Source organism: Adiantum capillus-veneris, chromosome 22 (assembly GCF_014529385.1).
Source record: "Adiantum capillus-veneris isolate H3 chromosome 22, ASM1452938v2, whole genome shotgun sequence".
NCBI classification, from domain to species: Eukaryota; Viridiplantae; Streptophyta; class Polypodiopsida; order Polypodiales; family Pteridaceae; genus Adiantum; species Adiantum capillus-veneris.
In genome coordinates this window covers 111,082,169-111,099,714 of record NC_140952.1, presented here as the reverse complement: position 1 = coordinate 111,099,714, position 17,546 = coordinate 111,082,169, and the positions used below count along the sequence as shown (strand labels likewise).

The window sequence follows — 17,546 nt, the reverse complement described above, 5'->3', positions numbered from 1 at the left end:
TTTTATTGCTATTTCATAGCCAAAGCTATTCCATAGCTAGTGATTGCTACACGATAGCTACTAGAACAGCTCTTTGATAACTATAATAGCTAATGATAGCTATTTCATAGCTAGTGTTTACTATTCGATAGCTATTTTATAGATAGTAATTGCTGTGAGATAGCTATTGATGTTCATAACTACTATTTGATAGCTATTCATAGCTCTTTGGTAGCTCTTTGGTAACTGCTATTTGATAGCTTTTCCCAGCTAGTGGTTGTAACATAGCTATTGACTGCTATTGGATAGCTATTGATAGCTAGCTATTGGCAGCTATTCATAGATAGTGCTTGTTTTATAGCTATTGATAGCTTTTTGATAGATATCTCATAGCTAGTGTTTGCTATTTCATAGCCAAGGATACTTTATCGCTAGTGATTGCTAGTCGATAGCTAATAATAGCTCTTTGATAACTATATAGCTTTTCATAGCTAGTGTTTAGTGATTGCTATGTGGTTTCTATTGGTAGCTCTTTGATAGCTATTGATAGATCTTTAATAGCTGTTTATAGCTGATGTTAGCTACCTCTCAACTATTGATAGTGGTTCTTAGATATTTCATAGCTAGTTATAGCTATTGATTTTGATAACTGCCATTTGATAGCTATTGGTAGCTCTCTAATAGCTATTGATAGCAATAGCTATTGATAGCAATAGCTATTGATAGTGAATGATCAGGTGTTTGCTTTAGGTGAAAGGTAATTTATAGTTAGTGATTGTATACGAAAGCTACTAGTAGATGTTTGATAGCTATTTATAGCTAGTGATTTCTACTTTATGGGTATTTGACAGATAATGATAGCTTTTTTCTAGATATTTATAGCTAGTGATTTTTATTTCATAGCTTTTGATAGCTATTAATAGCTACAGCTTACTATTGATAGCTATTGACAGGTAATGGGTAGCTTTGACACATGATTTATTCGTCATTCAAACTTTCTTGTTGTGGAATGCAGGCTGAGCTCTACCAACGTTTCAAGGATGCCAATCCGGATGTAGCAATCCAGCTTCGTGCTTTTGAATCAAAGAATCCCTACTTTGTGTGAAAGCTAAAGGATAGGCTGACATGTTGTTGTATTTACCATGTGAAATATTTATATTTGAAGGAGGCTGTGAATCATTTGCGTAGTCAAGCATTTGGAATGCATGGTGGGTTGTGCAAATGTGCATGCGCTGTGTGCAATGATTCATCACTTGCAGGAACATGTGTTGCTACAAAGTACAGTGTGAAGAGCATTTCAAAGCTTATAGATTCTCTATTGTGTCCCAAGCAAGTTGGGTCTACCTACCATGGTCTAAAATGCCACATGGGTCAATGTACAAAATGTGGGGCAGAGAAATTTGTATGTTGTCCATAGAAGCTGCTAAAGGATGCAAGAACCATCAAAGTCAAAGTATTTAAGGATGTGGAAACAGACAAATGTGAAGGTGGAAAGAAGAAGAAAAGGAAGGAACTTATATGCGAGGAGATGATCACTGCTGATTTGCTATAGGTATTCAAAAAAGATCTCCAATTTTTCATCAAACATGACTTCATGTATCGATGGCAGGCTGAACAGTTTAAAGAGTGCATCACGCATTTTCCTAAAGATGTTGTTGTATCTGTGGTGGATTTTGCTGAGAATTATTCATTCAAGGAGCAGAATGAGATCCATTCGATGCATGGTATTCCATTGAGGTCACCATTTTTGTACACATTACCTACTATCGTGTTGGATCTGAGATAAAAAAGACTTTGCAATTTTTCATTTCTGATGATAAAAATCACGACACTGTGTTTGTCCAACACTGTTTTATGCTACATTGGCAATGGATAAAAGATAGAGCTTGGATGTTAGCCAGCACTGGGTTTGGTCAGATGGGGCAGCATCGCAATTCAAGGCAAAAAGGCCTTTCTATTTTGTTGGTATATATGCTGCTTTGAGAGGGAAAGTGATGGTGTAGAACTTCTTTGGAAGTGTCCATGGGAAAGGAGAACATGATGGGGCAGGAGAAGTTGTGAAAAGGGCACTTACACACGAGCAGTTGAAGAGCAATGGAGCTACGCTCAAATGTGCAGCTGATGTTGTGCAATTTCTTTGCCAGCCTTTGTCGAATGGGTCCATTGCTCACTGCCCTTCAAAGCATGGGCAGGTAGAGCGTGTGTTTTGGGAGATCAAGCTTGGAGAAGTGTCTCGGGAGAACAGATGGGATTGTGAAGCTATCCCTAATGCACGCTCCATACATTTTGTTCGGGGCTACTCAAAACAAGATGGCTCCTCCATCGCACACATGTAGCTATCTTGCTATTGTAGTGCATGCATGCACAACCAGTGGAAGAATTGCAGCAACAAAACACACATGTCTAGCTGGAGTTTCCACAAAATCGCTCATAGTGATGGTGGAAAAAGTGATGACGAATCTAAGGATCCTATCTATGAAGGGCACTATGAAGCATTGAATGATGCGATTCAGATAGGTGAAAACTTTGTTGTCAATGCCGAGGAGGGGAACGAAGAAGGTGTTGACTTTTACTTGATCAAGTGCACAAGCACATTGGAGAATCTCAAAGCACACGACGTCGACAGTTGGGGAAGTGTGTTTGAAGCAGGGTCGCACATTTTGAAAGGCCTCTATTATAAGCAGGTCGACGATTATTGTTACAAGCTTTTGGGCAGAAACACAGTCTTCATGTACTTCCATCTTGTCAGGTGTATAAAAATCCCACTGAAAGTAGTCCAGGGTGCTAGGGGATTGTATACGATCTTACCGGAGGTCTTTGAATCTGTTATGGAATTGACATTTTACTATTTATTGCAGTTGACAGGTGGAAAAGTCTTGACCAAGCTAGGCTATTGCAAAAGGATATTATATGTATATGTTATTATTCAAGTGCTAAGTGTGTTTATCTCTCAAATTCCATGTTATCAATTTGCTCATTATGTGATTTGTTTAAAGAAATTTACCATGATTAGAGATTATAAAGAAGGCCACTTTATCTAAGAGCTAAATCACGATGACTTTTTAGAGTATTGATTAGTCAACTAAGTCGCATGCGACCACTCTCAAGCATCAAGAAGAAGAATTAGTAGAGTAGATTCAATAAAGTAGAAATATTTTGAGTCTGTTAATGACAAGTCTACTGAACAAGGAAACGTGGAGGAAGATTTCTTTTTCCTCGCCATAGGAATCCACCCCAAGACTCCAAGATTTTTAAAAGGAAGGTGACAACACATTTGCTGGCTACCACAACCAAAGGATTTGGTTTAAGTAAGGGAAAAGAGGTTGTGGATCTCAATCGACAAGCAGGGAAATTTGCTGATCCGTTATTGCCATCATTGAGGAGTACCTAGCTTCCATCCCTTATGCTGTAAGTCCATGGCCGACTTCCTACGCGACCCCATCATGAGGACCATGGCCAATGTCCTACGCGACCCCATCCGGCTGGCAATACCCTCTCTCGGTGCAAGTGATGGAGATCCCATGATGCGGCAACACCATGCGCCTATGTTACAACGTGCAGTTTAGTTATCCCTGCGTTCTTGTCATGTTGTGTTGCCATCAACTTGCAGATGTGTCTCGTCATCCCAATCAAACAAAAACACATGCTCTACTTGAACCGTAGGGGAAGGATTGTCCCCATTCACCTTGCATGTCGGCAGCAATAGTGGCACCCACCATCCAACCCATCCCCTCATGCCCCCCTCTCGTGGCCACGCTAGTGCCACTAGTGATAATAGTGGCTGCGGACAAATCCAACCCCACTACCTTTGAATTCCATGCAAAAGTAAGCGGTCAAACTCCCTTCCCAATAGCCATCCATGCAGTGCTGAGCCTTTTCTTTCTCTCTCTCCCTGATCGTCTGCACCAGCCGAACCACCTCCACCCGATCTGAACTCTCTCTCTCTCTCTCTCCCTCTCTCTCTCCCTCTCTCTCTCTCTCTAGTCTCTCAGTTTCCAACCATATTGTGGTTGGGTGTTGTCTGCGACACCCCTTTACCAATTACCACCCCATCACCTGCAGCCGCCATTTTTCAGTGGTCCACAACTTCACCAACTAAGGGGCGGCCATCTCTCTCTTCAGTGGCGTCCACCATGCAGCCCACGTCACATTTCATAATTTCACAGAGAGGTACTTAACTCTTCTAATGGTCAACAACCTATAGCCTAGCCTCCTCCGTTCTGTGCAACTCCTTCCTACCACCAAACGGCACCTACCCATGCAGCTGATCACTTGCAACCACCAACCAACTCTCTCTCTCTCTCCCTCTCTCTCTCACTCACTACAACCGCCAGGCACTCCTACGTCACACTATGCATGCCTCCGTTCAACACCCACTGGCCTCTTCGTCGTTAGCCACTACTCCAGTGCTGCATGGCTCGCTGTAATAGACTGGAGCCCGCGTGCTTGATCCACCACGTCTCTCCAATACACACTCTCTCTCTCTCTACCTATCTGTCCTTCTCTCCCTCCCAACTCTCTGTAAGGCTCATTAGCTGCCAAGATCAGGCTCAATAGTCGCCATCTAACCCCTCTCAACCTCTCTCTCTCTCTCTCTCTCTCTCTCTCTCTCTTCCCTGAATTCGATTACTCAAGGCTGCAGTAGGATGCGAGTGCTTTGCTGCGTCCGAATTGTGGAGCACTCGCATCAGCAGAGTTTAATTCTGTGCCAACAACCATCTCTTCTATACGGCCAGGTCCAATCCATCCCCATGGTGAAAAGTTCTCTCGATCGGCTGCGATTGGCGAAAGCATCCTGCAACCAACAGCCGTGCATGCCATTTTTGGCCCTCCTTTGCGATCAAGAAGCCTCACACTAATCTGGAGCCAGACTTTGTAGCCTCCCCTTTTTTTTTGCGGCACTTCTCTTCTCGTGGTGACCACCGTTGGCGGATCCCCAACCCTTTGCATTCCCTCCTGCTAAGCTGCTGGCGAGCTCCTCCTTCTGGTCGAAGCTCCTTAGCGACTGCTACAATCCTTTCTCGGACTACAAACTTGACGATGACGACGTTGATTTCAATAAACGCTTTTAGGCTTTTTTTTCAGTTTTAGCCTTATTTTTAAGTATTTCACTTCATTTCATTTTGTGCCCAGACATTGCATTTGATCCGCAAGGATCAAGGATTATATCAGTTTGATCCCATGACCTTTGAAGACCAATAATATAACATTTCATTTCATTTCACTCTCTCTCTCTTTCCCCCTTCCCAATCCTACTTTTTGCAGCAGTAGACATGGGCGACGCTTTGTAGAGCGACCATTGCAATGCTTGTGGTGGGAAGTTGTGTTCAAGACAAATCATTTTCCTAACCATACAAAGAAAGAGGAAAGTTTAGAAGAATGACTTGCATTTTTCTTCTTTTTACACTATTTCTCTTCCATTTCAAGCAGAATGATTCTTTTTCCTCCTGCTCGTAACGGGCATTATTGAATTTTCAAGGAGCATGATTATAAGTTGAGACACACTTCTCCCAGGTGGGAAGGCAGTTTTCAACCTTGCCGGTTTGTGCCTTTTTTTTTTTGGGGGGGGGGGGGGGGGGGGGGGGGGGGGGGGGGTTGAGATTTGTGTGTCTATATTTAAGATAAGCGCTACTATGTCTGTTGGTATTTCAGTGTTTGTTGTATCCATTCAAAGATGACCATCGAAGGTAGTTCCTACGAAATTTTTCACGAGAAATTCTCTTTGGATCAAAGTACTCATAGCAATGTTTGTTGATCGAGCTAGGGCTTGCCAAAAACAATTTTTCTAACTAAAGACAATAAGGGCACACCTAAAGCTTTTTTATTTTTAGGTCAAAACTCAAAGATTTTCAGGTATTCACACTAAAACTTGTAAAACTTTGCCGATTTACGTGAAGGAAAGCATGGAATCTAGCCGATGTTTTGCTACTTTAACTACTTTAATAACACTGGTGAAATTTTACTGGCTTCGAATTTTCTTGCGACAACAATCAATGGTTTAAATACTTACTCACATATACAGTCCACATCACCGATATCTGACACCCATCTATACGACTTGAACTTTGGTTTGTTCTAACTAGCATAACATTACTCAAATGACGAATTTAGCTGTTGACCTTTGTTTTCAAGAAATTGTTTAGCATGTGCCGATATGGATACTAGTCACTTCTGCAAAATACCTCCAAGTACGTAATTTATCGTTGTTTTCCACGGTATTTTAATTCTCCTTAATGAATCCATTCCTATATATATCTACGGCTATCATATTCTTAAGATCTCATCAATTACGCAACATATCTTGTCTGCCTATACTGCAATGACATCCCTTAGTATACTCCTACAATAATATTCACTTTCTCTACTTGCTTGGAAGTTTATTTTGTTGGTGCATATATTTATGGACACAACGTCAAGAAGTTTGCAGTAGGGATAATACCATTGGACAATTTGAAAGCAAAGGCTTTTACTTGTTTACTTTTTCTTATGGCATATGAAATTAAGAATCCCTAAAGTTCTGGCTTGTGCTTGCACTGCATGTAAATTCTATTGAGAGGATTTTGCATTAAGCTATGCAGCTACTCATATGAGTTGAGGTGTTTTGAGTTAGTGAACAAAAATTTGTAAGTACTCTGCTACTCAACTATACTCCAATGTGGTGTGACACGGGTAGAAATTGTTTTATCTTTTTTTATGTTTAGCCTAGTCCATTGGTCACTAACACACAGATTCGCCGATTTAGGCAGTGTGTAAATACTCATCTTGGTGCAGATCCGCCGATTTAGGCAGCACATTGATAAACTTCAGATTTATTATTTTTAAACAATATCCAATGCAGATCCGCCGATTTAGGCAGCATTAGTGCAGATTCGCCGATTTTGGCAGCACGCTTTATTGGTGTAGACTCGCCGGATGAGGCAACACCAATCACAAAATCATGCTGCAGTGGCTGGCCACCACTGTAACTGGTATGATTTTGTTACCCGGGTACAGAATGACAGTGATTTGGATTTGGACTTATATTGTGGAATTGGAATTGGATTAGGATTTGGTATCTGATGATTACTTTATCACGGCAGTGTTTATGTGATGAGACTTGACATTATGAGATTAATGATGAGTGTGACCAATGATATCCTGATTCATTAGGGTGTGACATATACTGCTTATTCTAGTGGTATGGGATACTAGAAAAGGTAGTATATGGATGACGGCAGGCATAAGCTAACGGTGTTTAGTTTCATAAATTTTTCTTTTATAATGTGATGTTTTTGATACAACATACTAATCACTGTTTTTGACAAGTATTGTTTGTAGATTTTCATCTTCGCAACTGAGGACAATTGCTTTCCAACGGAGAGGTATGTTATGGAATTGACATTTTACTATTTATTGCAGCTGACAGGTGGAAAAGTCTTGAGCGAGCTAGGCTATTGCAAAAGGATATTATATGTCCATGTTATTATTCAAGTGCTCTTTTATGAGCTTTGGCCATTTATGACCGGCCGGCCAGTTTGTACTCACTTTGACCATTCAAGAATCTATAAATTAAATACGTGCAAGAGGGAAATGGTCACTCTTGCACGGGGGGAGATTGCACCCAGTGTCTGTGTACTTCTTCTCTCCTCTAGCACTCCGCTCTAGGAGGTGCGCCTGCACGTGCTCTCTCGTTCTATCACGCTCTCTTTCTCTCTCTGCTCGTGTACAACTTGGATTATGCGTTGTGTGATTTGAGGTATGCAGATTTGTTCGTTTCATGGCTTGTAGTATATTGTTTTTGCTATTTTGCAGGGCCCGCGACACTTCCGGCTGTAGCAGAATCTGTGTACAACAGCATGCCATGGGAGATGTAATTTTAATTGTTTGGTTTTTATATGAGCAAACAAGTCTTGTCATTCTATTCATATGGTCTACATGCGTTTCTAGTCGGTTACGCAGAGTTAATAGGTACAATTTTTTATATTCGCTGCCAAATCTACATGTAATTTGTCCTATTTCTATCAATACAACTCTCATGGAACCAAAACATGGAAATTGAGCAAATCCTAAACAGATGATGTTTGTGTACTCGAACTTAAGACCGGAACTTAATAATCTTCGCACGAAAGTAAATAGTGCAATGTAGTGAAAGCCAGATTTTGTATAATGTACTCAACATAAGAGTGGAACTTAATAACCTTCTCAAGAAAAAAACAGTACATGGTCGCTTTGAGCGGTGAATTATATTACAGATTTTTGCAATGAGCAAGAACCATCAAAACATATGGTGTTACAAATAGGATGATCAGAGGGGATTCTCTAAATCTGCACAGAAGCTACATCCACTAGCTATTACAAAAAGCAAGCTGTCCAAACATCAGAGGCAATCCACCAATGTGCCCAAGTGTGCCTGTCCAGGCCGTTTACGAAAAACCGTATCCCACACCACCTTGTAGGCCTCCTTTTGCTATGGGAAATCCCCCACTTTGTCAGATGCCTCCCGCTGAATCTCCTCAGAGATCTTCTTTTCAATTTTGCCCCATCTAACACGATGGCAGCACTCTAGGCTTCTCTCTCCATGCAACTCTATAAGATCCTTAACAATCAAGTCCTCTTCACTGCCCCGGGTGCCAAACACATCTCCTCCTCCGATAACAAACTGCATTATATCCACTGCCTTCAGGTACTTGTACAACCATGGGGCAAGCTTATGTGTAAGGAATGGCCTTCGCGTTGTATCGTTAGGCAAGCCAAACGTTGGCACAATGCAGCAACTACTAGAAAAATTAAATATACACTTGTACAAACTGTCATCAACCAGTAGCGTATTGTGTGGACCAAACTGACCATTACACCTGTTCCAGAAACCATTGAGGTGCTTGAAGAAAATGGGTTTTTTGCCCTTGATTTTGTGATTATGAAGCACATCCAGGAAGTATGTGCAATGAACCCTGCTATGAGTCCTCATAAACCTGGAAAGCAATCATGGAAACGCTTTACAACATTATGTTCCATGGCTGAGCTCCAAAGGAAGACATTGAAATGAGTTGTTGCCCACAATAAGAACTGCCTTTCATCGGGCCGCACAAGGAAGTATATCCTTCTTGGCCTCTCCTCTAGCACTTGGTCATATTGTAGATTCCATGTAGGGAAAAACATAACTTCTTCCAGATCCACTTTATGAATCAAAAGACCATTCATATCCAAAATAAGAGCCCGAGGATCATTCTGCACACTTTCTGAGACAACATGATAATCCTCCTCAACTGAAGCAAGCATCCTGCTCGGATCGTTGCAATTTGGGAAAGCCCATGAACATGAGCTGGATGCATACACATGTGCCAACCTGATGTGGTACATCCGCTTGAGTGCCATGTACGGTCTCCACCTTTTAAACGGGTGATCTATCACAAGTTTTTTTGGCCTTGACTTGGGCTTCGTTTCTGACGGTGGACATACTACTAGCATCAACATTAATTCCTTATGAATTACTGCATACAGAGGATTGTCTACATAAGCTGACTAATTGCGAGGAAAAGCAACAAAATATTTGCAAAAACAGCTTGGAATAGCTTTCATATTATGTCCTTGAAACAAAAAAGTTTACAAAGATGCATCAGGGGACAATAAACTAGCACCATGATCTTGGCTGGTGGTATTAGGGTGATCATCCAAAGGGCTTGCTTGATGAACTTGTTGTGGAGCAAGCACACTGCCATCAACACTACCATCAACGCTCACACGATGAGCAGGGACTTCACTGTTTAGGCTTGCATCAACAACTGTATTAGGAGCAGGCACGGTACCATCATTGCTCACACGATGAACAGGGACTTCACTGTTTAGGCTTGCATTAGCAACTGTATCAGGAGCAGGGCCTTTAGCACCAACCATTGTTAGGTCAATTACCAGAGGTAGAATTGGGTCTTTGCCAGCATCCTTTGCATGCCTTTCTATTTCAACATCTGGGCGAGGAATTTCACCACCACTCCTAACATCTGGAGAAGTTTTGTTGAACAGAGTTTTTTGCTTTGCTGACCCTTGCCTCTTTCTTTTAGCTTCGGCCAACATGTTCTCGAGAGTATCTCCACAATCTTTATTGATAGGATATTCTGCATGTTGCTATGCCATCAGTAAGTGCTCCGAAAAGACAAAAAAACTCAACCATGTGTAAGTGGGTTGACACTAAATTTACTAAGGCATACCTTTCTTCATCAATCTATCGCTATTTGTATCTTCATCGTCAACTCCGTTGCAATTGCCGACACTCTTGTCAACCTCCTAGACATACTTTGCCCATGCTTGCCACCTCTTGCAAGCTTTCCCTATTTTACCTTGTCCTCTATGTCTCCAATTGTCGCCTCTGGAACATCATCAGGTGTCTATGAGATCCCTGGAGCTGCAATGGAAGATGTGATTAAACTAGAAGTACCTTCAAAGCTACTTAATAGCTATCTAGAAGCAGGCTAATAACATAATATTAACTGGCTAACAGTTGTCATACACCACCTAAAACTCTGTAATACTTTGCCAACAACATGTAGCCATAGCATGGCTGGAGAGGTACACAACTTCAAACTTAGCAAGAAACTCTTGGACCTCACCTTTGCTTTGAAGACCATCTTTTGGACTTGTGGAGCAGCCCGCAGCAACGTCACAAGTACTACTTTTTCCGATTACTGGTAGCTGTGAATTCTTGAAGGGGCTGCAAGGAGACTTTGCTGGGGATTCTCCCCAACAATCAGAGCCGACTGTGAATCCTGTTGACTGCATTGTATCTCCACCAGATGTCTTTGCTGGTGTGAACATACATGTGGTTGGAACACAATCAGCTGTTGTTACAAAAAGATGTCAAGCAGCAATTAAAAAAGGAAGTCAACCTTTTGGAAACAAAGTTGAACTTTTCAACAAATTATTGGACAACTTTTGGTTGTTAGCAACTAGAAATACTTGCTACATAGTGAACCAAAAAAGATTAATTCCTTATGAATTACTACATACACAAGATTGTCAACATAAGTTGACTAATTGCAAGGAAAAACAACAAAATATTTGTAAAAACAGCTTGGAATAGCATTCATAATATGTCCTTGAAACAGAAAAGTTTACAAAGATGCATCAGGGGACAATAGAACAGCACCATGATCTTGGCTGGTGGTATTAGGGTGATCAGCCAAAGGGCTTGCTTGATGAACTTGCTGTGGAGCAGGCACACTGCCATCAACACTACCATCAACGCTCACATGATGAGCAAGGACTTCACTGTTTAGGCTTGCATCAGCAATTGTATCAGGAGCAGGCACGGTACCATCAATGCTCACATGATGAACAAGGACTTCACTGTTTAGGCTTGCATCAACAACAGTATCAGGAGCAGGGCCTTTAGCACCAACCATTGTTAGGTCAATTACTCGAGGCAGAGTAGGGTCTTCTCTAGCATCCTTTGCATGCCTTTCTATTTCAACATCTGGGCAAGGAATTTCACCGCCACTCCTAACATCTCGAGGAGTTTTGCTGAACAGAGTTTTCTTCATCCCCTTGGATGGTGGCTTTGCTGACCCTTGCCTCTTTCTTTTAGCTTCTGCCAACATGTTCTCCAGAGTGTCTCCACAATCTTTATTGACAGGAGATTCTCCATGTTGCTATGCCATCAGTAAGTGATCCAAAAAGACAAAAAAACATAACCACGTGTAAGTGGGCTGACACTAAATTTACTAAGGCATACCTTTTTGCATCAATGTATCTCTATTTGTATCTTCATTGCCAGCTCCGTGTGCAATTATAGATCTTCTTGTCAACCTTCTAGACATACTTTGCCCATGCTTGCCACCTCTTGCAAGCTTTCCCTGTTTTACCTTGTCCTCTATGTCTCCAACTGTTGCCTCTGGAACATCATCAGTTGTCTATGAGATCCCTGGAGCTGCAACGGAAGATGTGATTAAACTAGAAGTACCTTCAAAGCTACTTAATAGCTATCTATAAGCTGGCTAATAACATAATATTAACTGGCTAACAGTTGTCATACACCACCTAAAACTCTGTAATATTTTTCCAACAACATGTAGCCATCGCATGGCTGGAGAGGTACACACTTGAAACTTAGCAAGAAACTCTCGGACCTCACCTTTGCTTTGAAGACCATCTTTTGGACTTGTGGAGCAGCCCGCAGCAACGTCACACGTACTACTTTTTTCGATTACTAGCAGCTGTGAATTCTTGAAGGGGCTGCAAGAAGACTTTGCTGGGGATTCTCCCCAACAATCAGAGCCGACTGTGAATCCTGCTGACTGCATTGTATCTCTACCAGATGTCTTTGTTGATTGCATTGTATCTCCACCAGATGTCTTTGCTGGTGTGAACATACATGTGGTTGGAACACAATCAGCTTTGTTACAAAATGATGCCAAGAAACAATTAAAAAAGGAAGTCAACCTTTTGGAAACAAAGTCAAACTTTTCAACAAATTATTGGACAGCTTTTGGTTGTTAACAACTAGAAACACTTGCTGCATAGTGAACGAGAAAAGATTTACCACACACAGTCAACAACTATTAGGGAGCTGATTAACAAGCATCAAGTAGCATTTGCCTGCTACTAGATCTCTAAACCTAGCAAATGGCTATCACCCACTAGTTGGTTAGAGCTATCTGTTAGGCATCTATTAATAACTGGTAAAAAGATTTTTGAGAAGTAGTTATAGCCTGTCTGCTTGCAAGCTATTAAGCAGCGACGATTGGTTGTAAATAACTAGGCAACACTTGCCACATAGTCAATAAGAGTATATACCACACAATCAAAAACTAATGTGGAGCTATTTAACGAGCATAAAGTAGCTTTTACCAACCACTAGCTCTCTAAACCTAGCAGGTAGCTATCACCCACTAGCTATTAAAAACAATAGCTACCCAATAGCTGGTTAATACCTACATAATAGGTAGCTATCACCCACTAGCTATGAAAAACAATAGCTACCCAATAGCTGGTTAACACCTACACAATAGCTACCTAATAGCTGGTTAAAATAGCTAAAAGCTCTCAAAACCTGGCAAATAGCTATTACCCACTAGCTGTGGAAGACAATAGCTTCTTAATAGCTGGTAAGATAGCTACTTCCAGCTAATAGCTCTCAAAACATTCCAAATAGCTATTACCCAACCCAATAGCTATGGAAGACAATAGCTACCTGATAGATGGTTCTAAGATGTCTATCAAGCAGCTATTGATAGCTGGCTAGATAGCTACTAGCAGTTGATAGCTCTCAAAACCAGGCAAATAGCTTTGACCTAGTAGTTATGGCAGGCAATAGCTACCTAATAGCTGGTTATAAGCACTATCAAGCAGCTATTAATAACAGCTTCAAGTGGCTACTTCTAGCTAATAGCTCTCCAAAATTGGCAAAAAGCTATTACCCACTAGCTATTGCACATGGTGATTGAGTGTGTATATCTACACACTATCAATAGCTATTGTACAGCTACGAAAGTCAATAGCTACCTCATAGCTGGTCAAAAGCTTCGAGACCAGCAGATATGTAATAGCTTGTACCCAGCCTATTAGAGAGATATTAAATTCTAATAGCTAGGAATACTGTCCACTAGAGAATGAGAAAGTATTTACTCACACAATTAACAGCTATTTTGGAGCTATTTAACAAGAGCCAGGTAGCTATTACCAGCTAGTAGCTCTCTCTAAACCTAGCAGATACTATCACCCACTACCTATGGAAACCATTGGCAAACTAATAGCTGGTTTAAAACTGCATCTAATAGCTTTTTAAAAGCTTGTGATAAGTAGCTATTGGCAATTGGACAGTAAGCTGTATTAGTAGCCAATAGCTATCAAATAGATAGCTCATATTTGTACCCTAATACAGCTATTGGTTACTAATACAACTTACTACTAATTACAAGCTATTTGAAATCTATTTGACAGCTTACCACTAATTACAAGATATTGACAGCTATTGGTTACTAATATAATTTACTAATAATATAGCTACACTACAAGAGGTTTTGTGCACTTGTGACGCTGTTAGCGACAAAAATACATTGGTTTTTTATAATCCCCGACGTCGCTAAGACCGTCGCTAACAACGTCGATAAGAGAACGTCACTATATGCGTCGCTATATGCATCACTATAGATGTCTCTATATAGTGATTCCTATAGCGACGATCATAGCAATGTTTACAGGCCACCTATAGTAACGTTCATAGAGACGTTGTAGAGCCTCATGTAGCGACGCTTATAGCGACGCCCGAGAGAAATGTTTTTTGGTGGCAGGGCATTCAATGCCCTGCCACCCATCAACCATATTGAATGTTTCAATAATAGAGTAAACCTAAATGAATCCAAGATAAGCCCAGATTCACCTTTGAAAGAAAGTGCAAGCTTAGATATAGACCCAAAGTAGTCACCCACAAGACAATATAACCATTAACTCCATCATCCATAGTATTGCAGAATAAAGATACAAAATTGACAAAAGTAAATTGATGAAACTAAATCAATGACAATTGTACACATCATAGGCAAAATCACTTGATTGTCAAACTTTGCAAATGTAATAGTTACAACACCATTGTCATTATTGAAAAAATATACATGGTTTCCAATAATTACAAAAAGACGTATAAACGTCATCTCATGATACATATGCTACGACAAAAGGAAACTAATGCTATCTAGCTACGGCTAGACTGACATCGTGTAATCAGACATCTCATCGCGTCCAAGTGGCGTATCTGTCGGATTCTGCAAAAAAAACAATAAGACATCTTTATGTAAGTATAAACATATAATTTATAAAACAATACAACAAATAGAAAAGAGTAAACCCTAATACTAACCATGCTGTCGCAAGAACTCAGAATGTCCATCAGGGCGTTTAAGCCCTTCCTGCCTGCATAATCGCGCTCGTACGGAGTGGGGTCACGTCCTGTCATCGACCACTGTCAAAACATACAAAGAATCCATTATGTTAGAATTTAAAAACCCCTAAACCCTAAACTATCAAACCTAAAGAGCAATGCAAAAACACTCACAAAATTGGCCTCAAATGATGTCCACCCGTCGTTCCCCAAGTGGTGCGAGCTCCCTGCCTCTACTCGCGCTTAGGCTGCCTCCTTTTGTTGCTTCCACTTGTCGGGATTCTCCCGCGCTGCTTTCTTTGCATTCTTCCAATCTTCTTTGGCCAGCCAATCTGGTATGTTCCACCCATGCTTAATTGATTTTTGCACTTCGGAATGCTTGTGCTTGCAGTATTCGCGCATTCGAACCTTCATCGGGTCCTCATTGAAGCGATCATCCCGTGTTGAAACGAGAAACTCGTCATGCAGCACGCTGATGACTCTGTCTTTTAAATCACTTGGTACTTCACTCCAGGTGTTTAGTATGTAGTGTCTAAACACCTGAGAGCAAAGACCGTGCATGCACGAGATCACCTTCTTGCCTTCATCATCCAAGATGATTCCGCCACTGAAGTCGACAGAGTAAGGCAAGCCCTCTCGTCGGTGACGCGTGAACCTGGGTGTCCCGACAGGGGTCTCTAGCGACGTCAATGGGGGTACGGATGTCAGGTGTCTCCACTGGAGTCTGGGCCACGAAGCGAGGAGTGTCGACTGGAGTGACTCGTGGAGGAGTAGCTAGTGGTGTGTAGCTGCTAGGAACGACCGTCAGCCGCACAAAACCTGGTGTAGATGGCGATGTCGTGGCTGGTGTGGGGACGGGCAAAGAAGGGGAGGATAAAGAGCCTCGTCAAACACGAGGTGGTGTCGAGGCATTGGCGGCAGCATCCCCACAACAACCGCCGCCGCCACCACTAGAGCGTGGTGCCTAGATGAGTGTGAAGATCGTCTTGTCGACACTGATGCTTCAGAGCGTGCTAAATGCTTCGAAACAAAGGGAGACGCTAAAGGAGTAGGAGCGTGTGTTGGTTCTCCAGAGCGATGACGCTCCACGTACCACTGTCTCTGTTGGGGTGACAAAGAAGAAAGAAACTCATCATCATCCATACCAGCATTAAACACACGAACGTTTAATCTTAATATTGAATGAATGGAGAAGAAAAAACATGGACAAATAGAGAGAGAGAGAGAGAGAGAGAGAGAGAGAGAGAGAGAGAGAGGACTCATAAAGGGGGAGGGATTCCTATGTAGAGAGATTTCGTTGAATTTCTGTGAATTTGTAAAAGCACTGCGCTTCGGGTGCAATGGAGACTGAAGCTGCATCACGAAGGTCTGCTCATGCCACACCACTAAATCTAATTGATCGGGTGAAAGAGACGCTGAGAAGCAGTAGTAGTGCTTCTTAGTGTCTCTTTCACCCAATCAACTAGATCTAGCGTTGGGACGAGCAACATCTATATTGAGCAAACCTTCACGATTGCAGCTTCAGTCTCCATCGCACTCGGAGCGCAGTGCTCGTCATCCCTGCTTGTGAGAACATACCTAGAGCATACGTACCTAGAGTGGATGCAAAGACTATTAAATACAATGACGCAATGACGCATATAGACAAAAATGGACAAAATGCCACATGAATACAATATATATTATAAAATAGAGCAAAATTGTTCAAATACAATATTTATGGCTTTAAGAGGTCTCTCTCTCATCCTCGCAAAGCTCAGCATAACTTCCTATATCTATATAGAGCTCTCCGTTTAAACAGATGTCCTCCGTTTCATTTTGTAGATCCTCTCCATGCACCCCATAGAGAGTAGCAGCTTGATGCTCGTCTGGCAGCACCTCAGTGGCTTTTGACTAAGCATCTTCTTCGATCTCCTTCATTGATGCCGTTGTGATTGGCATATGGTTTCCTTCATATATCTATGCACTACGAGGGGCTACCTCTATGACGTACCACCAATTTAATGCAGACTTTGTAGGATGAAATATCACCTACCAGAGCCACATAAATTACATGAGATCTTCCAAGCACATAACTTCTAAAATTGGATGTTAACTATTTACATACTTACTTGTTCACAATGCTCGGGTAGTACGAAAGTTTCTCTTAGGTCAGTCCATTTCTTAGTTGAATCCACCTCAAGAAAACTAGACTCTCCTCTACGCACAGTAGCATTGCGACCCTCCATGATTATCTTGAACCATTGCACGTCAAACAAGTCAACAAAAAATACTCTATAACTGATCCTCAAAATCTCTTGTAGCGTGCCGAAGTAAGTGAGTTCCGCCACCACAGGATCTGCATCAGAGGACCGTCGTCAGCTAGACTGTTCAAATTTTTCCATGATTCCACAATGTTGAGTAAAACGGTTTTTGTCGATCCGTTCCACCCTAAAATGTCGATCTTTACAGCATGATACTGTGTATGACTTATACTACAACCAACAAAGATTATGAGTGGCCGTTCAAACATCTAGAAAGTCACGAGTCGTACATTGCAAACTTACCTTGGTTGCGCAACCCCGAGAGTACTCCCAGTCCTCCTCAGTCACTTCTTCACCGCACTGTTGTGCGCTTTTCAATTGGTTGTGCAACCATCTTAATCTCATGTATGTTGGTAGGCTCTCCAGACCCGTCGGATAGTGCATCATTGTCTTCCTCGTCTCCACTCAATTCGTGC

At 41.6% G+C, this 17,546-nt stretch overlaps 2 protein-coding genes across 2 annotated transcripts; both read right to left on the bottom strand.

Annotated features, from left to right (window-relative positions):
- Nucleotides 1–9,561: 9,561 nt before the first annotated feature.
- Nucleotides 9,562–9,852, bottom strand: LOC147430017 (uncharacterized). The gene has a single exon (XM_086495689.1). The coding sequence runs from the start codon at nucleotides 9,850–9,852 to the stop codon at nucleotides 9,562–9,564; it is 291 nt and encodes a 96-aa protein (XP_086351815.1).
- Nucleotides 9,853–11,063: 1,211 nt separating this feature from the next.
- Nucleotides 11,064–11,354, bottom strand: LOC147430016 (uncharacterized). The gene has a single exon (XM_086495688.1). The coding sequence runs from the start codon at nucleotides 11,352–11,354 to the stop codon at nucleotides 11,064–11,066; it is 291 nt and encodes a 96-aa protein (XP_086351814.1).
- Between the last annotated feature and the right edge of the window lie 6,192 nt (nucleotides 11,355–17,546).

Coding starts and splice junctions, on each gene's coding strand:
- LOC147430016 (XM_086495688.1), bottom strand. CDS start 11,354: ATGGTTGGTGCTAAAGGCCCTGCTCCTGATACTGTTGTTGATGCAAGC.
- LOC147430017 (XM_086495689.1), bottom strand. CDS start 9,852: ATGGTTGGTGCTAAAGGCCCTGCTCCTGATACAGTTGCTAATGCAAGC.